A 22,641-nucleotide genomic window follows, 5' to 3' on the forward strand; every position below is an offset into this window, starting at 1 on the left:
ATTAGGGAAATGTGTATTTTTTTATTATTGTGTCTCTAAAAAATTGACCCTTTGTCATTATTAAGAGTTTTCAAAATTTCTGATAATACTCTTTTTTTTCAAGTTTTTTATAAATTCCAGTTAGTTAACATACAATGTAGTATTAGTTTCAAGTTTATAATTTAGTGATTCAACACTTACATACATCATCACCCAGTGCTCATCACAAGTGCACTCCTTAATCCCCCCACCCACCTCCCCTCTGGTAACCATCAGTTTGTTCTCTATCGTTAAGAGTCTGTTTCTTGGCTTGCCTCTCTCTCTCTCTCTTCATTTTCCCGTTGCTCATTTGTTTTATTTCTTAAATTACACATATGAGTGAAATCATATGGTATTTGTCTTTCTCTGACTGACCTATTTCGCATAGCATAATACTCTCTAGCTCCATCCATATCATTGCAAATAGCAAGATTTCATTCTATTTTGTGGCTGAGTAATATTCCATTGTATGTGTGTGTGTGTGTGTGTGTGTATACCACACCTTCTTTATCCATTCATCAATTGATGGACACTTGGGCTGTTTCCGTAATTTGGTTATTGTAGATAATGCTGCTATAAACATCGGGGTCCATGTATCCCTTTGGATTAGTATCTTTGATGATAATATTCTTTGTTTTAAAGTCCACTTTATTTGATACTAATGTAGCCATTCCAGATTTCTTGTGTTTACTGTTTTCATTGTATATTTTTTTCTATCTACTTACTTTCAATCTGTTTCTTTATATGTAAGATGAATATCTTTTTTTAAAGATTTTAGTTATTTGAGAGAGAGAGAGAGTGTGTAAGCATGGGGAGGGGCAAAGGGAAAGGGAGAGAGAGAATCCTAAGCAGACTCTGTGCTGAGCACAGAGCCCAGTGTGGGCCTCTATCCCAGGACTCCAAGATCTTGACCTGAGCCAAAATCAAGAGTCAGACACTGAACAAACTAAGCCACCCAGGTGCCCCAAGATGAATCTCTTTAGGTAGCATGTAGTTGCATGTAGTTTGGTCTTTTTTTTTTTTTTTTTCCCTAAATCTATTCTGACATTTTCTATTTTATGCTAGAACAAGATAGATGATGAGCTTATATGCCAAAGTTTCAGTTCTTTTTCACTAAGGAGGCTGTGGCCACCTTTAAACTTCAGTAACTTCGATAAGTTTTGTACAATGGATTGTCTCATATGTGTTTCAGATTTCTTCTTTCTCATCCCATATTAATTTGTACTGACCTTTATTCAAAGTTTGAAGTATACTGGACCTTTGATTTCTAATAAAGTGTCTGTGTCCATCTCATATTTGTTGTGAAAGGATGGCTGTGGTTAGGAGATGGTATAGATCCCTACCTTTCTCATCCCACTGCATAAAGTCTGGCTTTGTTCTGTAGGATCATTGTTCTTCTCTTCACTTTGTGGAGGCATGTGGTGTTTTAAGCCATTTGGGTGAGAAGAGTTAGTTACTACTTGAATGTTGATCTGTAAAGCAGAAACCCCATTATATAACTAATGTGCATTCTGTAATAATTCCAGGGTAATAACATTAGACATACCCCTGAAAGCTGCAATACACCTATTGGACAGATCACGCAGAAAACAACTTGTGAATTCTTCATATAATATAATCAGGGCTTCTTAAAATAATAAAAACAAGACCAGGAGATAGAATCAGTTTTAAAGTCAACAAAATTACACATAAGTTCTGGAATGTAGGTTATTCCTATTTACATGTCTTTTTACATCTACCCATCTATTAGAGTCGAGGCACTAGCATTTTAAAGTCATTACTGCACCTTCAGTTCAAAACTCCCAAAAGTGCCTTCGGGCATATATGTTGTTTTCTTAAAAAATAAAATTATGTGGAAATAAAATATTTAAAATTATCTTTGTTATTAAAAAGCATTATATTTATATTGAAACTTCAGTGAAGTTAAAAAACATCAGGGGAAGATTGCATCTTTTTCCTTTTCCTTTTTATTTTTCCAGCCCTATTTCTGTATTGGGTGATGGCCTTTATTACAAAAACCATAAAATTGGTCAAGTACTGGCAGTCCGGTTGGGGAGTATCAGACTTGCGTTTCTGCATCACTGGCATGATGGTCATCTTGAATGGACTCCTCATGGCTGTGGAGATCAATGTAATTCGGATCAGAGTAGGTATCTAATAATTTTTTAAAAAAGATTTTATTTATTCATTTGACAGAGACAGAGACAGCGAGAGAGGGAACACAAGCAGGGGGAGTGGGAGAGGGAGAAGCAGGCTTCCCGCTGAGCAGGGAGCCCGATGCGGGGCTCGATCCCAGGACCCTGGGATCATGACCTAAGCTGAAGGCAGACGCTTAATGACTGAGCCACCCAGGTGCCCCAGTATCTAATCATTTTTGTTTAATTACTGGAATTCAAGACCCCAATATTAAAGATTATAGTCAGCCAGAAATCATTAGTATTCAAGAGAATGAGCAAATGTATAACCTCTATGTGTATAAAAGTTGAACTAATCACTAAGTTTCAGGCCATTAGTGTTCCAGAAATCTCAGTATGACCCTAAAATCTATTTATTCATTTGTGCATATTGATTGAGCAATTGTTATGTGCCAAACATTATGCTCAGCTCATATTATAGACGAAATTGTTTTCATCAGGAAATTCCATCATCCATGATTTGTCCCAAGCACACCCATATTAAGCAAACTACTCTATTCCTAGAAATTTCAAAATGAAAAGAAGATAATACGTTTGCTCATTTCACTGATGAAGAAACTTCTACAGAGATAACTAGCTATATCCAAAGCCACACAGTCAAGACTCTTGCCTGGTCTGTGATTACAAACCTGTTGTGTTTTGCATCACAGAATGCTGTTATGTTGTGTGACATACTTGTGAATGATTTTTCAATATTCATTTTCTACCAGAGCACTTTGACTTTGCTCTGAATGGCATGTCACAAGCTGTAAGGAATAGTGGAGAACAGTTAGTGAACATCAGTCAAACCACAAATTATCAGAGAGTGACTCAATAATGGTGTCAACACATTTAAAAAATCTAAATAATGTAAAAGTCTTCATTTAGTTGACCCTACGACAGGATATCATGAAAGACTGGTTCTTAGTAATAACTATCTTTTAAAGGGATAATCTGTTTTTTTTTTTTTTTTTTAGAATTGTCCTTAAGTGGATTAAACATAAAATTCTGGCATTTAACTAATTAATCTAGTCACAACAGAAGGGAAACATTTCAAAATATATTTCCAAAGAAATGTAAGAGGTATTAAAATATACATTTCGTCCCCTTGAAATGAAAATGTAGAAAAGGTTAAAATTTTATTTTAATATATGGAAAAATAATTGGGTTAATTATTACTCTGTGGAATTTTTCTTACCATAGAGATATGTATTCTTCATGAATCCTCAGAAAGTAAAGCCTCCTGAAGACCTCCAGGATCTGGGTGTGAGATTTCTTCAACCATTTGTGAATTTATTGTCAAAAGCAACATACTGGTGGATGAACACACTTATCATATCTGCTCATAAAAAGCCTATTGATCTGAAAGCAATTGGAAAACTACCAATAGCAATGAGGGCGGTAACAAATTATGTTTGCCTGAAAGATGCATATGAAGAACAAAAGGTAATTTAGTATCTGTTTTTCATGTCCATAATTGTAGAAAATGGGTCTGTTAAGTATAAAGTTACTAAGCTTAAATATCTATGGTTAAGGAAGATCAGATTTTCTTCATATGTCTTTCCCAGTAATTTTGAGTCATGTGAATTGGGCCACTGAGAATATACTAGAAGAGCCAATGAAATAAAGTTACATTGTGTTAATTGCCCAGTTCATACATGAAGAGGGATAGAGGGAACACTATTATCTTTTCTGGAACCAAGTGGAAGGTAAAAATTAAGCTCAACGATCATGTATATCTAATCCTTGTTACCATATATTGTTAATAACTCGTGGAATTGTTAAGTGTTTTCAAGTATCTTGTCAATAATTTTGTTATATAAAGGTAAAATAAATCATATAATAACCACATTTAATAAACTAAAAAATCCCTAAATTAATTATTGACTAAAATTTGGACCCTGTGTTTCAAACTTGAGAAACTGAATTAAATAAAGTTATCTACCTATTCCATGTATTATCCTATATGTCTGTCAAAATTGGTTTCTTCTGGTACTTTCTTTGAGCAAGTGCTTTAAAAACCTTAAGGAGTCTTTGGATATTTTGAATTTGTCTTGTTATTATTCTATATAGTCATGTGTGCTCTCCACAGTGATAGATGTAATTGATATGGCAGTCATCTACTAATATTGTTGCAATTGAAATTATTAGTATTCACAACAACATTGGAAAGGGGTAGGGTAAGGTGAATCAGTTAGAGTTTTTGTCTGTTCTAAATCAAGACAACAAAGCATTTATGGTAAATGATGAAAATGACCTCAGTTTTGTGTCAAAACTGTATCTTATGAAATTAATATTGCAGGAAATGGTTACTACAAATGAACCTGAGTCATCTCTTTGGTTTCACCTCTGGGAAAAGTATTGCATAATATTTTTGAAACTTCTTAGCTAATGTAAAGATTAACAATATAGCCTAAGCATAGTTTAAGTGTTCTGCGTACTCTTTATAATACAGATCAGCTTGAACTTAGTGCATTAACGTCTTGCATTAATAAACTTTTAAAAATAATCAAATTATTCATCTAACAGGGAATCAAATATGAAACACAATTGAATTCTATTCCATTGAGTTGGCTTCCCACAATGAAAAAATGTTACCTACCTCCTCTCTATGACTTAATTATGATGATTATTCAGGTCTTAAAATCCTTTCAACAAACCACTACAGATGTGTGAAGTCATGCGTTGGCTTAAACGTATAAGCCATTCTTCAATTTTGCATCTCTTTGTCAAATAACTAGGCAACACAAGTCTAACACAACTTTAAACTGTACTGACTAATATTCATGGAGATAGGAAATACCTGGAAGAGAAACAATTTGAAGTTGGGATGATCTGTTTTGTGTAGCTTGTAGTAAAGTACCTTGTAGTAAAATATCTTTAGCTTGTGATAAATATCTTGTGATCTAGTAACTCCAGAAATCTTGACTAGTCTTTTGATAAGCTTGATTTTTATACTTCACTATCTTCTTTTCCATACAATGGTATTTGGTAATATTCATGACAGATACACATGTTCCAAACAAAAAAAAATTAAAATTAATTTGACTTTAAGAATTTTGGGTTATCCTTTGACAGCTAAAAATAATGCAAAGTCTTTGAAAATCTGGCCTATTTACTCTTCATTCTATCCCATTAAAAGGTGTTCAGTAGCTACTGTTTGCATAGAATGCAATGGACTATGGATTATGCATACTATACTAAAGGGACTCATTAACACTGACTTATAAACTTAAAATATCATCAGAAATATCAGAAGGAATTGCCATAGTTGCTGAGATTAATTGCTGTGCTAGCAGTTTTATTTTGGTTCATCTGTTTTGTTTTGTTTTGTTTTCTTTCAGAAAAAAGTAGCAGATCATCCAAACCGGACTCCATCTATATGGCTAGCAATGTACAGAGCTTTTGGACGACCAATTCTACTTAGTAGCACATTCCGTTATCTTGCAGACTTACTGGGTTTTGCTGGACCTCTCTGTATTTCTGGAATAGTTCAACGTGTGAATGAAACCCAGAATGGGACAAATAACACAACAGGAGTAAGTGTGTGGTGCTTTTGAAAGGAAGCATATTATTGGCAGATTTCATTGTAATTGTTCCTTTTTATTAATGCAGTTCTTTGAACAGTTCAAACAGGCTTATTTACAAGAATTGAATGCATTTAAAGCAAATAAAACAATAATTTTCCTTGTAGTGAAAATCATGTGCTTATGTATTCACTGAATGGATCTGTTCAAAATTATTTCTCAGATTCAGAGCCTATAAACATTTAATGAGTATCTACTATGTGCCGAAGCCATGTTCAGAAATTTCACATTGATTATTTTCTTTGATCTTTTCAGCAACCCTTTGAAGAATTTTCATGCATGAGTGCATCAGGGGTGGCTGGGTCACTTTTTTTGGAGGCCTGTGACCAATCACATTAGCAATGTGATTTGTACTATATACATTTTTCTTTTTTATACAATAAAAGCCATCACCCTGTTTCACAATGAACAGGGCAAGTCACATTATAATATTTTTATTAGATATTATGCTATTATTTGGGGGCTGTAGAGTATAAGATACTATATCTTTGCTGTTATAAATATATAGTCTTTTATTCTGTATTCTTAAGAAAGTCTCAGCATGAATTTCCCAGTTTCTTTCTAAGAGCTGATTTCCCTAGGTTCACAGAAACTCTAGTCTAGATGCATCAGTTTTCCTTTTCTATTCCCTCAATCTGATTTGCTGTCCTTTTTTCTTCACCTGTTAAAATTTCATGCATTCTCAAAGCCTACACCAAATGCCACCTCCTCAGTAAAGCTTTTCTGATTGTTCTGATTGGAATTTGACTCTTCTTCGTGCTGTTCAACACATTGTTTATTTCACCTTGGCACTTGCTATAAATGTTCTTTATAATGAAGCAAGTTATTTATGGATATGCTTATCTTTCTAGGTGGTAAGCTCTTTAAACAGAAGGACTGCGAACTGTTAATATTTATGTTCACAATGTGTAGCCTAGTCACTTGCGCATATTGGTGCTCAATTATTATGGAAGCAAACCAGATATTTTCACCATTGAATGCACTTTTGTGATGTTTTGTCCCTATTAGTCTGATTACAGTCCATACATTCCACATAGAATTTTTCTATCATCCCTCTCCCTTACACGTATTAACCACACGTTTTTCTGAGAAGGAACAGAACTTACATTTTTCTGTGCAACCCCATGGAAGAAGAGGAAGGGACCAGAAATAGAATTTGATGGATTTAAACCATAAAAAATGAAGATTTCCCAGATTGACTATGATTTAGTTATTTGAGTGTTACCTTTCCCTCACTTCTAACCAACAAGTTATCACATACTATTGTTATAAACAAAAAGCAATCAGTTTTGTATGTCCTTATGATGACTTCAGTCATATTCCTACTCAATTTCATAAGTTGTGTTTTGTCACTGGAAGTGTCAACGTCAATAGCCACATTACATGGTTTATAATTTATAATTTATTTTGTTAATATAAATTAAGATAAATGAAAATTAGATTAAGTGAACTATATAGAATTATTTTAAATTAGCAAAGTTATAGAAATTGTATTTCTGTTTCAGTGGTCTTGCTGACCAACTATCAGTATTGTGGTTTCTACTTCTGAATTACAGTCTAAATTAACTTCGATCTTCAGTTACTGCTTCTCAGGATGGAATAATATATCTTTGCGGAAAATACACTCAATTTTTAAAAAAATTAAAATGTACCTTTTTTCTACAATCAGGCATTTCCAGCAATCTTAATGATCAATTTGGGATTTTATGCATTGAACTAGTTTGAATCTGTATCTGTGGACATGATGAAGAAAGGCCAAAATTGCCTTGTTGTGGCTCATTTCACTGCTGTTATAAAGACACTGAGTTTTTATATTTAAAAATCATGTATCATTTAATAGATGTGAACTGTACACTGCCATATGAAAAGACCAGTTTTAATTTATGTCCTTTTCTTTTGGGGCAAGATTTCAGAAACCCTTTCATCAAAGGAATTTCTTGAAAATGCTTATGTACTAGCAGTTCTTCTTTTCTTGGCCCTTATCCTGCAAAGGACATTTTTGCAAGCTTCCTACTATGTAACCATAGAGACTGGCATTAACCTCCGTGGAGCTCTGCTGGTATGTACAAGCTTAGAATGATCTTTGTTTTTTGAAAATGCCTATATACCATCCGATGATAGAAGGGTAGTGGAGTCAATTTTATTTTTCATTCTGTTTTTACTTTGATACTACAACTCCAACACTTCTAGAAGCTGTTTAATTAAAAAAAAACAGCTAATTAGTAAACCCACTGAATTTTTAAAACCTTTTGTAATAGTAAGAAAACTTTTGGGGCACCTGAGTGGCTCAGTCGATTAAGCATCTGACTCTTTAACCTCAGCTGAGGTCTTGATCTCGGGGTCGTGAGTTCAAGCCCTGGGATGGGCTCCACGCTGGGTGTGGAGCCTACTGAAAAAAAAAAAGAAAGAAAACTTTCGAAAACTTTCTTTTATTTATCTCTGTTTCAGTTTGTTCTAGAGCTTATGTTTGAAATTGAATATGCATTTTGATTATATCGCAAGAAAATAAGTTTGTATGTAATTGAGGACTGAAAGTATGCTAAAATGAAGATAGTGGTTGACTTAAGAAGATGGCATTCTAGGTTTTTTCCCCCTTTTTCTCCAGGAAAATTTAAAATGTTATCTTTTCAATAAAAGTGAATAAACAGTGTTGATTAAGTGTAGAGCTTCAAGTACTTTTTTTGTTTTTATTTTTTGCAGGCCATGATATACAATAAAATCCTTAGGCTGTCTACATCTAATTTATCCATGGGTGAGATGACCCTGGGACAGATCAATAACTTGGTTGCCATTGAAACCAATCAACTCATGTGGTTCTTGTTCCTGTGTCCCAATCTATGGGCAATGCCCGTTCAGGTAGATCAATATAAGTAATATTCTCATTTGCAGAGGAAACAAAACAAAAGGAGTATAAGGTATTTAGCTCAGTAAAGGGCAAACTTTTTGAATATGCTGATATTATACTGTTTTTATAGAGAAGAAAGCGGAGTCTCAGAAATGCTCTGACATAGGTTAAGAAAGTGGGGTTTGGAATTCTGCTTAGGTTCAAATATCTGCTCTACCCTGTTTGCACGAGTGTTTAAATCCTCAAAACATTCGTTTCCTCAACTTTAAAATGGGAATGATAATAGTATCTGCCTCGTAGAATTGTTGGAATTGTCAAGACTAAGTAAGTTAATATGTGTAGCACATTCAGCATAATGCTTAGCATTTCATGGGCATCCAGTATTTGTTAGTTGTTACCGTTATTGACCAAATTCAGTCAAGTCACAGAGCCAAGGCTTGACCCCTTTCATTTTAACAGACTCTCTTATAGCATTTCTAAAGTAGAACAATTGCTGTAATCCATCCCATAGTTTCAATAGCTGATGTATTATAAAATGTCAAACTTTATTAGGTGGTAGTAACACTAACAAGCTGGATGGAAATTTAGCTATTTTTTTTAAAGGAGAATAGCATTTTAGCAAAGATGCAGTTTTCCCCCCCCAATTGGGTAAAAATAGCAAAAGAAACGTTTTCAGTTCTTTCTTCTGTGTGATGTTGAATATTTTTAGTTACCTCGAGTTTGCACCCTATAGATAGAGCTTAAACTGTAGATCTTATTCGATCCAGTCTGTCACCTTTGTCCCTGTGTGCCACGTTTATTAAAATGCATACAATAATACAGAATATATGGTAGTTTTAAAATGTGTTTGCCTTTTTAGTTTTAAATGGAAATCCAAGTCAAATAAAAGTGTATATCATGCACAGTGCATGGCACAAGGAAAGATTTAAAATATGCTTGGTCTCATTTTATCAATACGTACTTATATACAGGTCAAGTAGGTGGCTGCCTACGTGATATAATTTAAAATGTACCAAAAATCCCAGGCTGCCTCTGAATGACTGCATCATGAGTGATGTTAAGGAAACTTTCATTTTGATTGGAATCCCTCAAAAGCCTAATTGGCTAGGCAGTAAATATGTGCACTTGCCTCCAGAAGGCCACTGTTAAGCTGTTATCATTGGCAAACACACAAAGATTAAATGCTTTAACTACATGGATATAGTTCATTAGCTGACATTTTTAGCCATGATAAACTGAGCTACTGGAGGAAAAAAAGTAGGGAGAGAAAATTGCGGGGTCAAATCCTAAGTTTTTAAAGGAAGAAGAAGAAAGTGACAAACCAGAGAGGGTTGGCTTATGTGGCTCAGCCCTGGGTTTGGGGAAATAAATTTAAAAAGGGAAGTGAGGTGTGATGGAGTACCACCAACTTTAGCTTTCTCACAGTTTTAGTTAAGCTAAGCCTTCTTGTTGTCAAGTGACTTCTGGGGTCATTGAGGATGTGAGGAGCTCAGATTATTCCTTTAGCCTGCAAACAACCATCCAGCGCTCACTTACATTATGGTGCTGCCTCCTGCTTTCCATCCTTCCTGACTGGAAAAGCTAGTAGAATTCCATGACAATACGGAATGTCAGTTACAGTGGGCGATAACATTTTCAAGAAAAATTTCATGTCCTTTTAAAAATGTGAAGACTGTCTTAGAAGGTCAGAAGCTTCGGGGGACCAGTCTGTAGCCTCATGCAGTAAATTGGTTTGACACCTGTTGTACAGATCATCAGACTAAAAATAAATTCCTACTACTTAGCTTTCCCCAAGTAAAACATAGGAAAACCCAACTGTTCTTCATTGAGTTGACTTCCAAATAAATGTATTTATTAATCAATTACTAATGAAGAAGTAGTACATTTCCACCAAAATATATTTCCTCTCATTGAGTGGTCCCCACACCCCTGTTCATTTTCCCTTTTCCGTATGTTTTCCTTTCTAGATCATAATGGGAGTGATTCTGCTCTATAATTTACTTGGATCAAGCGCATTGGTTGGTGCAGCCGTCATTGTACTCCTTGCGCCAATTCAGTACTTCATCGCTACAAAGTTGGCAGAGGCTCAGAAAAGCACTCTGGTAAGTTCACATCTTTTGGAAACTTGATTAGGAAAAATCTAGTAAGCTGTTTTATTTTTAAAATAATGGGAAATGAATACATACCACTCAGAATAATTTGGAAATTATCATATTTCATTTCAAATCTTAGGCAGCAAATGTGTATTTTCTGTGTTGCAAAAAAACCACTATTTAAAAGTGGATTTGAAACGTATGATTTGATGATCTTAGACTCAAAATACCGGAGGTACAATTCCTGATGTTTTTAAGTGCCATGAGGTGATGAGGTGTTGGATCTTCTTCTAGATCACTTGTCTAGAGAATATACCTAAGTGTATTTGAGCCCATTGGATGTTAATTATTGACATGGGATACATGGATCAAAGAACAAAGAAAGCATCAGGTTTGTTGCTTCTGAAGTTAAATTTCTCTCAAGTTGAATCAAACCATGTGATGATCTATGGAGTTATACTCAAGTATTTTAGTGGTAGCTCTTCTGGCTGAATATGTTCGTGGTCAACTTGGCAAGCAAGAAAAAGCCCAATTATTAACCTTTCTTGCTTCAGCGTACCATGAAATCATTTTTTTCAGTAAGAATTGGCTTCTTTATTTATTTATTTTAAAGATTTTATTTATGTGACAGAGAGAACACAAGGAGAGGGAGAGAGAGGGAGAAGGAGGCTCCCTGCTGAGCAAGGAGCCCGATGTGGGACTCGATCCCAGGGCCCTGGGATCATGACCCAGGCCGAAGGCAGCCACTTAACCGACTGAGCCACCCAGGTGTCCCAAGAAGTGGCTTCTTTTAAAGAAATATTTGCAAATAATAAAATTGTTGACCGCATGTTTAGAAATAAAGTTTGATTAAATATGAGCAAGGATGTCTGTAAATTAGGCATAAAATGTAGGGATGCTGCCACTGATGAAATTGTTCCCGAAGTCGGTTTCTGCTGTGACAAGCAAGTTGCCTGTCATGCAGGTGGTTTCCATCACTTGTTTTTCTGCTGCTCCAGGTGAGGCTACTCATTATTTTTTGTCTGAGCCATCTACCCCTCTTTACTTCAGGACGTGAATACAGAGAGGTGAGGAAGAGGGGCACAAAGTGGAGACATGACTATCCTCAAACATGTCTTTCATTGAGCTCGCCATACTGTATTCATTTACTCATGCAACAATCATTTGATAGGCATCTAAGACCCTGTAGAGACCAGAAGATGAATAAAACGCAAGCCATTTGCTACTTTTGCTTCCTCCTCTCTGCCTTTTGGCCACTTGCCCTGCTCCTTTTTATAGTTCATAGGTCATAATGTACCTTACTGATATTCTAATACTTGGTGGTGGTGGAATTTGTAGCAGTTGAGTAAATTGTGGCTTTTGTAAAAATCTTTTTACAGTTAATCCAAATTCTTAGTAATGAGTAAATCTAAGTTAGGCCTTAAACAAGAGCGTATGAAGAAGTATATAGAAATCTCTTGAAGTTAAAGGTAATAGCCTTGGTTTCAGTAAGTGTATTATGAAGACACAATATGAACACATGCAATGTGAACATATAACAACCCTCACGTTCCCAAATAAGAGGCAAACTGACTTTTCTTACAGTCATTGTTTTCTCTTCTAATTACGAGTGATAGTGCTGAGGAGAGAATAAAATGAGTTAGATGTTAGGAGGAGCCACTGGAAATCTCTGTATCATTTCCCTAAATGTCTATACACACTATCTGCAGACATTATTTAAGGAAATTGTGAAACTTTAAGAAACTGCTTTTATTTAACCTAAAGCAACAGAATCATGAGAGTTTTTAGGTGGAAAGATATTTGAGGCCATTTCATTCAACTCTTCATTTTAGAGTTGGAGGTGGAAACACAGAGAGTTTGCCTTCTTCCCCCCTCCCCCTGTGCCCCCCACCCCCAAGGGATCTCAAAGCCACAATCAGTGGCAGGGCCAGGCAGAAATCAAGGTCTGGCCCATCCCTGTCTGTTATATATATAGTCCTGCCTCTTTGATTCACTTGGATGCAGCGTGCATTGTTTTTTTATTTTTGTTTTATAGGATTATTCTACTGAGAGACTGAAGAAAACAAATGAAATATTGAAAGGCATCAAACTTCTGAAGTTATATGCCTGGGAGCACATCTTTTGCAAAAGTGTAGAAGAAACAAGAATGAAAGAACTATCCAGTCTCAAAACCTTTGCACTTTATACATCACTCTCCAGTAAGTTGCCATTGCTCTAAGGACCACCAAAAAAACATGTGGCCTATTCACTTTAGGTTGTGATCCCTGAAACATTCTACTCATCTGAGGAAGCCCATTCATCTTCTACATATGTGCTGCCCAATAGCCATTAGCCACATGAGCCTATTTAAGTTTGAATTAAAGAGCAGGGTTAGTGTAGGCTTAGAGTCAGGTAGACATAAATTTGTTTCCTTTTAAGATGTGTGCTTTTGTCATGTTACTTTGCATCTGAAATCCTTGGTTTCTGCATCTGTAAAATGGGGATGGTGATGAGCATAGTACCTGTAATTGAAACCATCACATCAATTACCACTGGGATGAATAGTGGGTTTTCAGTAAAAATTTGTTTACTTAAGTTGATCTGACTATAGTATTATTGACCTTCTTATCCCCAAAGATCCTCAAAAGTTATCTGTAGTTGTCTACCTGTCTCTCTGGGAGCTTATGATATTATACTTTCTTGAAGACAATACTTAAAATGCAATTTTTGAAAATTGAGAAGAAGAAATGTCAACACTTCCGAGTGAAAGAAGTCAAGTTTCATTCACATAAAACCCTCTTTTCCAATACATTTTCAAGAACTTTTAAATATGGAGCACTTATATCTTCAATTCTAATTTTTATAAAGCAACTGTTAAAAAAATTGTTGTTTTTCCCTCAGAGTGACACTGAGTACTCTCAAGAATAATTAAGTTTATGTTAGTACAATTCTTAGAGACTTAGCCACTCTACTCCCACTAACATTTGATTTGGTTCGTGTGTCAGTTTTGCTTATCTCTATTGTTCCCAAGACTGAACAAATTAAAATTCTGGAGGTTAATATATTGTTTCCTCTTGAATTCTAAACTACTTTAGTTCTTAGAGATTATAATTACTTGTTTGTTAAATAGATTTAGAGAAAATATTTGGTTTGTATAGCTCATTTATTCTAGCCCTGATGCCTGATGCATTAGAAATGAAATGGGAAGGAGATTTATCTTCCAGTTCTGCACCACTGCTAATATGGTGTCAAAATGCTAGAAGATGGAATGATTGATATCCACTTGTTTATGTAATAGTACTATAATCTGGTGACCCTGACAGAGGAATGTATATTTCTCTCTGCAGTGGACTGAAATACTCATGAGAAGGATGGATGCTGCCAGAAATAATGACAATAAAAATATATTGAGATACTCAGCCAATTATTGCCATAAGTGGCTTTACACATATCATCCCGTTTAATCCTCCCAACATCTCAATGATTTAGATTTTACTATTAATTCCATTTTAGATATTAAAAGATTGAGGTGGAGAGAGAGCTTAAGTAACTTGAACTTCCCTTAAATCATCCACCTACTAAATGGCAGAGGTGTGTTGTTAATCCAGTTTGTCTGTCTACAGACATGAAATTTGGGTTGGTTTTCGAAAGTCAGATACAAAAGAGGAGAGGACAGAGGAGGCCATAATAAGGGAGAAAAATGAGAAATCATGAAGGTAAAAATACAGAGTCATGTGTTTATGATAGGCAGCAGGAATTCTTGAGTCAATGGTGTAAAATTCCCAGTTGGACCACTTGTAAGATTTATGATATGGTTATGTACAGTGTTCTTAGTGATTAAGAGCTTGAACTATGGGAGTTGCATAGTGCTGTCTATAAATCCCAGCTCTGCCCCTTTTTGGCAGTGTGGCCTTGACCAAGTTACTTGTATCCTCCAAGCCCCAATTTCTTCATTTGTAACATGAGGTGATAATAATGTCTACCATGTAGGACTGTAGTAAAGATTAAAATAATGAATGATACAAATGTTGATTGGATTGTTGATTCTATTCCAGGCACGATGTCAAGTGCTTCGGACTCATTATTTCATATAAAGCACCTGGCAAATGGTTTCGTGTCCTCTAACCTCCATCCGTCAGTTTCCTCATTTAAAACTTAGTGTAATAATAATAAATCATTATCACAGGTATATTGTGAGAATAAAATGAGGCAGTGAATGTGACACTGTTCAGTAACTGTTAAAAATATTTTATAAATAAGGGCGCCTGGGTGGTTCAGTTGGTTAAGTGTCTGACCCTTGATCTCAGCTCAGGTCTTAATTTCAGGGTCATGAGTTCAAGCATTGCATTGGACTCCATGCTGGGCATGGAACCTACTTTAAAAATATATATATATTAATATATTATAATATTTTAAATATATATATTTTTTTAAAATAGTATTTGTAGAGCACCACAAGAAAATAAAAAATAATGAAAGGAAAAAGTCAGCTGTATAACAGAGTGGTTACTACTGAGTCTTAGAGGGTAAGCTGACCTGAAATGATATCCTGTCTCAGCAACTTGTCAGCTCTACAGCCTTGGTTAGTATTTGGAGGAGTTTCAGTTTTCTCATCAGGAAGCTGGGAAGTATTAAGAGTGTCTTCGGGAATTAAATAAGATAATGTGTGTAAAGTGTTTAGAAAAGTACCTGAAACATAAAAGTGCTCAATCAGTGGTATCTGAAAATATTGAAAAGCAAAGTTAAACAGGACACTTACTAGTAGAACTGAAGATTCATCTCTGCTTTTATGAATCAGTGTTCTTGCCAGTTGAGATAATATCTGGGGGGAAGAGAAATTCTATTAATTTCCTAGTTTCTGTTGCTAAATGGTCTTGTGCTATTTATGGATTTAACCCATTGGTAAAAGGCAAAAAGACAGTACTGTATTTTTTTTCTCTTCACTTTGATAGAGTCTTATATGGAGAAGTGAAAAGAACATATAGCTTTTAAAAAATTTATTTATTTATTTATTTGAGAGAGAGGGAGAGAGAGCACAAGCAGGGGGAGGGGCAGAGGGAAAGAGAAGCAGACTCCCCACTGAGCAGGGAGCCTGATGTGGGGCTCGATCCCAGGACCCCGGGATCATGACCTGAGCTGAAGGCAGACGTTTAACCGACTGAGCCACCCAGGCACCCCAAGAACATACAGTTTGAGACCAGAAAGATCTGGATTTAAATCCAAGCTCTATCACTTCCTAGTTTGGAATCTTGCATGTTATCCTTCTTAAGCTACTTCCTCATTATTGTATAGGGTAGTTATGGTCATTAAATATGAGAATGTATGTAAAGCACTCTTATCATACCTCAATGCTTGTGACATGTTAATGCAGAGCAAGGTGGTGGCGAGCAGTCTGAGAGGCCTGACTGCATTGGTTTGAATCCCAGCTGTGTGACCTGAAGCTTCTCGTTCTCATCTTGGTAATGGGATAGGAAAAGTACCTACTACATGTACCTGGTGCAGATTGCTGTATAAATGGTTTTCAATCAAATAGCAGTTATTCTTGGTCTTCCTCATCAAGGGGATATTACTTATTCAAAGGAGTGTACTATGAAATGAATGATTAACAATGATGAGGGGAAAAGAAAGAAAAACACTTAAAGAACAGGGTGACAATAGCCAGAGAAAGAAGATGGAGGCAAAAACGTAGCTCCTCATCTGTGCTGTTATGAACCTCAGGGCAGTGTTTGGATTCTCAGTCTTGTACAAGAATTCAGATTTGATAACCAAGCCACATCTGGACCTGCAAAAGCACAATATGATTTTGTGTACAGTGGTCATGAGGACTGAATTTGATTCACTCCTGCATGTCAAAAAAAGCAGGTTCTAGCTTTCACTCTGTTACCAATTCACTTACTCTTTTACTCCTCAGTCCCTAGAATTCTATGGTTTATGAAAAATATAACTACAAATCATCAACTTGGCTTTTTAATTTTACTATGACCTCCAAATGCTAGCATTTTAGCTTAAAAAATGAGTTTTCCTTGTTTCAGTTATACATATCATGCTCACCAAATGTGAGTGCAATATGTTCCTGAAGAGACGTTCAAACAAGCAGAGGGTTTAAGAAATGGAGTTATTTTGTTAAGCAAAAGGCCTATAACTGAAAATAAATATCACTTTTGGAAGGAGAACTTGAAGTGATGTCAAATTCTTGTTTTTATGCTGCATAATAACTCAGTTTTCATATATTTAAGTTAGCTTGGTGGACCAAGTGAAATATAGACTGGAAATAAATACTCTCAAGAAGGCACATTTGGTTGGATTCTAATTATTTGTATCATTAAAGGAATATTTCATCTGAATTTTGCAGTTTATAACAGTTCATAAAAAATAATTTTTCCATAAGAAATAGTATTTTCTGGGGCTCCTGGGTGGCTCAGTCGATTGAGCGTCTGCCTTCGGCTCAGGTCATGATCCCAGAGTCCTGGGATTGAGCCCCGCATTGGGCTCCCTGCTCAGCAGGGAGTCTGCTTCTCCCTCTACTCCTCACACCGCTCATGCTCACTCTCTCTCTCTCTCATGCTCTCTCACTCTAAAATAAATAACTAAAATCTTAAAAAAAAAACCCTGTTTAAAAAAAATATTTTTGGATTCAGACTAATATGGGGGAACTCATACGACTTTAAACAAGGAAATACCAACAGAGCAATGTTTGTGGACTCCGGATAAAATGTTATTTAATGCACTTGGTCCTCTCTGTCTTTAAGGGAAGTTAAAGTAATAATAGATGATTAATTAAAGTTACTGAAAATGTTTCACAGTTCAATGAACCTAATGTATTTGATTTCTTTCCACAGTCTTCATGAACGCAGCAATTCCCATAGCAGCTGTTCTTGCTGTAAGAAACTTTCTCTTGCTTTTAGAAATGGAACTAAGTCAGTGTTTAGAAATGATTTATGAGCAAGAATGTGTGGGTGGTAATATATATTACTTCACTTCTGCCAGTTTTCTCTTGCAGTCCCTATTTTAATAGTCCTAATCCAGGGTTTCTTCACGGTGACACTATAGACTTTTTGGCCCAGATAATTCTGTGTTGGTAGGGCCTTTTCTCTGCATGAGGATGTGAAGCAGCCTCCCTGGCTTCTACCTATTAGATGTCGCTAGCACTCCCCAGATGTTGCCAAGTGTGCCCTGGGGAGCAAAATGAGTAGTAGTTGAGAACTAACTGTTGTAATCTTCATGACCTGGTTCCCAGACATTCTTACATCAATATAGTGTTAGATCAACAACCAGAAAAGTACATTACATTTCAAACTAAAATGACAAACTAGGATTACATTTAGAAACATAAATAAGTCTGCATCGAACACTAATGTTGGCAAATTTAGTAAAGATCCACAATAGGGACCCTAAAACAATGGAACATCTTTTTCTCTTAGAAAATTTAGTATTGGTTGGAAAGAACCTGATTGGTTGTTAAGAACTCTGGGTTCACTTCACAGTTATCCCCCTACTCAGTAATTTGACAGAAGTCCATTTCCTAATCTGTAAATAGAATCTGCTCTGCCCTTCTCACAAGTTCACTGCTAGGATGGTATGTAAACCATTAAGGACTATCAATAAGAAGTCTTTTTGTTAGGGAGTAATTTGGGTGAAGTAATTGTTTTCAGAGTTGGGATGGACATACTGGCATAGCGAAATAGGTTAGGTTTGTAAAATTGAATGTAAGCATTTGTGAAATTTTCTCCAGCTTGCTCTAAAGAACTTCTCTCTTTGTGCAGACATTCGTGACCCATGCGTATGCTAGTGGGAACAATCTAAAACCTGCAGAGGCCTTTGCTTCCCTGTCTCTCTTTCATATCCTGGTCACCCCGCTGTTCCTGCTCTCCACAGTAGTCAGATTTGCAGTCAAAGCCATCATAAGGTATGCCCTGGAATGTCTGGAATTCTTTGCTTGATTATAGAAATAATATATGCTGGTGGTAGTCAATTTGAAAAAGTATAAAAGAGAACATTCAAATCACTGCCCAAGATAACCGTTGTTAAAATTTGAATATGCTACTTTTCAGTCTTTTACAATTATTTTTAAATGAAAATAGCTATTATTCTGAAATAAAAATTTTGAGTTTATGTAGCTTTTGACTCCTTAGTTCACTTTTTGTTTTTATTTTTTCCCCTCATTAAGATCAGATGTTTATTGGTTATGCAATAGTCCATAGTTTTGAAGTACTGTAAGTTAATTTAATGATTCCCTCCTTATTGGGCACTTAGAGCTTTTCTACTTTCTACCCAACATAAATAACATTGATATAAACATCTTTTTATATCTTTAAACTTTTCTCTGATTATTTTCTTAAGACAGATTTCTGGAAGTAGGGATACTAGTTCTAACAGTATCCACATTTAAAAAATTTTATTAAGTTTTTTATTTTAACTCAATTATAGTTAACATACAGTGTTATATTAGTTTCAGGTATAAAATACAATGATCCAACAATTCCATACATTACTCAGTGCTAATCAAGATAAGTGAACTCTTAATCTCTTTCACCTATCTCATCTATCCCCCCCACCCATCTCCCCTCAGGTAACTATCAGTTTGTTTTCTAGAGTTGAGTGTTTCTTGGTTTGTCTCTTATTTCCCCCTTTGTTCATTTGTTTTGTTTCTTAATTTCCACATGTGAGTGAAATTATATGGTATTTCTCTTTCTGTGACTGACTTATTTCACTTAGCATTATACTCTCTAGCTCCAACCATGTTGTTGCAGATGGCAAGATTTCATTCTTTTCTATGGCTGAGTGATATTCTAGTGTGTGTGTGTGTGTGTGTGTGTGTGTGTGTGTGTGTATCTTTATCTTCTTTATCGATTCATCTGTTGATGGATACTTGGGTTGTTTCCATCATTTGGCTATTATAAATAATGCTGCAATAAACATAGGGGCACATATATCTTTTTGAATTAGTGTTTTTGCATTCTTTGGGTAAATAGCCAGTAGTGGGATTACTGGATTGTAGGGTAGTTCTATTTTTAATTTTTTGAGGAACCTCCATACTGTCTTCCACAATGGCTGCACCAGTTTGCATTTCTACCAACAGTGTATGAAGATTCCTTTTTCTCCACATCCTGGCCAACACTTGTTGTTTCTTGTGTTTTTGATCTTAGCCATTCTGACAGGTATAAGGTGATATCGCATGGTAGTTTTGATTCACATTTCCTTGATGATTAGTGATGTTGAGCATCTTTTCATGTGTCTGTTTGGCCATCTGTAGGTTTTCTTTGGTGAAATGTCTATTCATGTCTTCTGCCCATTTCTTAATTAGATTATTTGGGGTTTCTTTGGTGTTCAGTTGTATGAATGGTACGCACATTCTTAAGGTTCTTTTTTTTTTCTCCTGGGATTACCTCTTTTTAAAAAAATTTTATTATGTTATGTTAATCACTATACATTACATCATTAGTTTTTGATGTAGTGTTCCATGATTCATTTTTAAGGTTCTTAATGAATATTGCTATGTTGCTTTTAAAGAGTGGTAGGTCAAAAATTGTACACATTTAAAAAAATTTTTTAAAGATTTTATTTATTAATTTGAGAGGGAGAGGGAGAGAGAATTTGAAACAGACTGCACTGAGTGCAGAGCCCCATGTGGGGCTTGATCCCATGACTGCAAGATCACGACATGAGCTGAAACCAAGAGTCAGACACTTAATGACTGAGCCACCCAGTCTCCCCCATTTTTAATATTTTTTAAATGAAAATGGCCATAATATTTTCCAGTAAAGCTGTTCAGTTTATCTTTGCAGTTATAGTGATGGGCAGTGTTCCCATGAACACATATTTACTGTTTTAATTTTAATTTAACCGGGAAAAAATTTAAGTAAGGGTCATGGCTTCTGCCAATGGAAAGACTTTGCAAAACCCTTCCACATTTTGCTCATTTTAAATATGCTTCTCTCGTTTTTTTTAACCAGTGTATACTTTGTCTCAGACTTATAGTTTCCTGCAATGCACAACAATAAAAGTAGATGTGATATGATAATGACCATTTTCCCACCACTTTCGTTGTGCTATATAAATAAGTATGCTACGAAACTTTATTATACTATATTATATAATGCTGTATGTGCCACAGTCTACTGTGTCTGATACTCTATTATGAACAGAGAAGTCTTCAAGTAGTATTTCGCTTATGTTATAAGATCTCATAAACTTCATAAAAACCCAGCATGTTTCATAAGCAGTCATTATCACAGCTGGCCTTTGAAAGAAATGTCAAGATGTTACAATACTAAGGAAAACTGGAGAACAGAGGCCTTAAATACATGAAGCCTGGTGTTGCCACTGATAGCAAGGTTGAATTTTTTTTTGTAAGGGCTTTTGGTTTTTTTAATTAATTAATTAATTTTTCTTGTAAGGTCTTTTAAAATGAGATAGTTTTCCCAATGGCTATGTATTATGAAGAAGACTAGTATTTGACATTTAAAATTCCAGAATCTTCAGTTTTGGACAATTATTTATACTGGTTTAACAATGGCTCAGTCCCAAACAACGGGAAGATGCATGTGCATTATCTTACTATAAACTGAAGTTCTGATTGGTTATAATAGTATCACAAAATGATTTTAGTCCTGTTCTGTAGGTTATGTCACGTGTAACCAATTCTGGAGCTGTCAGAGTTTAAGGGACAGACTCTCTGGCCTCGTCTGCCTCCTTTGCTTTTCTTACTGTTCTGCCTCTTGAAACAGTTGTACAGAACACGGACTGATTTTCGTAGCACCACTTCCAAATTAGGCAGTGCTCTGGAAGGGAAGCTACTTCAAACAATAAAATTGATGAATGGCCAAAGTCTGCTATTTTGATCCTTAGTTTCATTTTCTCCATTTCATAGCTGTCCCTCTCATGGTTTCATTTTTAATTGGAATTTGACTTTGTATCTCAAGTGGGGATAAAAAAATATTTAGTTGATGACTTATAACAAATAACTTCTCTGAAATCAGGGGGTTACCAAGCATCAAAAGGACTTAAAGAGTTTATGTGAAAAAGAAAAAAAACAGAAAAAAAAAAAACCCACCAAAAAACCTAGGCGTGCCCTCCCACTCCATAGTATACAATCCTGCTGCAATAAATGCTGGTGAAGTTGAGAGTGGATAATATTCACTGTATATTTCTGCATAGCACTCTTTTTTGTTTACATTCCAGGGAAAGGCATTTGCCAGTTTGATAAAGACCAGTCTGTTTTCAGGGCTCAGCTCCCGATTTCCTAAGCCATAGGCTGAATAGAATCAGCTTATAAAGACTTGCTTCTCTAAAATGAGTCTCAGTGGTTGATTTGTGGGTCCTACAGAGATGACTGGTCAACAGAGGAGCCAGGCCTTTTCCCCACCGTGTGCTGGTTCTAGGAACCCAAATAAGCTTTTTCCCAGTATTGACTGGGTTTGGCATTTTCTTCTGTGCCTGGGAACCCATGGCAGGTCTTTGATGCCAGTTGGCCCACAACAAGCTGAGCAGCCTGTTTATAATCGGAGACTTTGGTGAGCTGATTTTGAAACCTCTTCTTCAGGACCGTGGAAGTCATAAGTTCTTTGCTTCAGAGATTTGGTGGGCTAGAAGAGGGTGCAACATACTCCCAAACTTGCGTTACACATGCCTGTAAGAGACTTACAAACTTCTTGGGGTGCCTGGGTGGCTCAGTTGGTTAAGCGACTGCCTTCGGCTCAGGTCATGATCCTGGAGTCCTGGGATCAAGTCCCGCATCGGGCTCCCTGCTCAGCAGGGAGTCTGCTTCTCCCTCTGACCCTCCTCCCTCTCATGCTCTCTGTCTCTCATTTTCTCTCTCGCAAATAAATAAAAAATAAAAAAAATAGAGACTTACAAACTTCTCTAATGTAGGAAAATTCCATGCTATGTAAAATTATTTCCTACATGAAAATTCTATACTTTCTTTTAAAAATGTTTAGTTTGTT

General features: G+C 35.8%; 1 protein-coding gene across 3 annotated transcripts in view; it reads left to right on the forward strand.

Annotated features, from left to right (window-relative positions):
- Positions 1–22,641, forward strand: part of ABCC9 (ATP binding cassette subfamily C member 9) — a 131,969-nt gene that overhangs the window by 15,059 nt on the left and 94,269 nt on the right. For 2 of the 3 annotated variants that reach the window (XM_021690780.1, XM_021690781.1), the window contains exons 4-12: positions 1,998–2,164; positions 3,396–3,638; positions 5,537–5,731; positions 7,686–7,838; positions 8,480–8,635; positions 10,592–10,726; positions 12,753–12,915; positions 17,536–17,576; positions 18,460–18,602. In XM_021690780.1, the coding sequence (XP_021546455.1) occupies positions 1,998–2,164; positions 3,396–3,638; positions 5,537–5,731; positions 7,686–7,838; positions 8,480–8,635; positions 10,592–10,726; positions 12,753–12,915; positions 17,536–17,576; positions 18,460–18,602 (1,396 nt within the window). Of the gene's footprint in view, positions 1–1,997; positions 2,165–3,395; positions 3,639–5,536; positions 5,732–7,685; positions 7,839–8,479; positions 8,636–10,591; positions 10,727–12,752; positions 12,916–17,535; positions 17,577–18,459; positions 18,603–22,641 lie in introns of those variants that run through there. The other variant, XM_044914911.1, reaches the window with a different exon arrangement.

Source organism: Neomonachus schauinslandi, chromosome 5, assembly GCF_002201575.2.
Source record: "Neomonachus schauinslandi chromosome 5, ASM220157v2, whole genome shotgun sequence".
NCBI classification, from domain to species: Eukaryota; Metazoa; Chordata; class Mammalia; order Carnivora; family Phocidae; genus Neomonachus; species Neomonachus schauinslandi.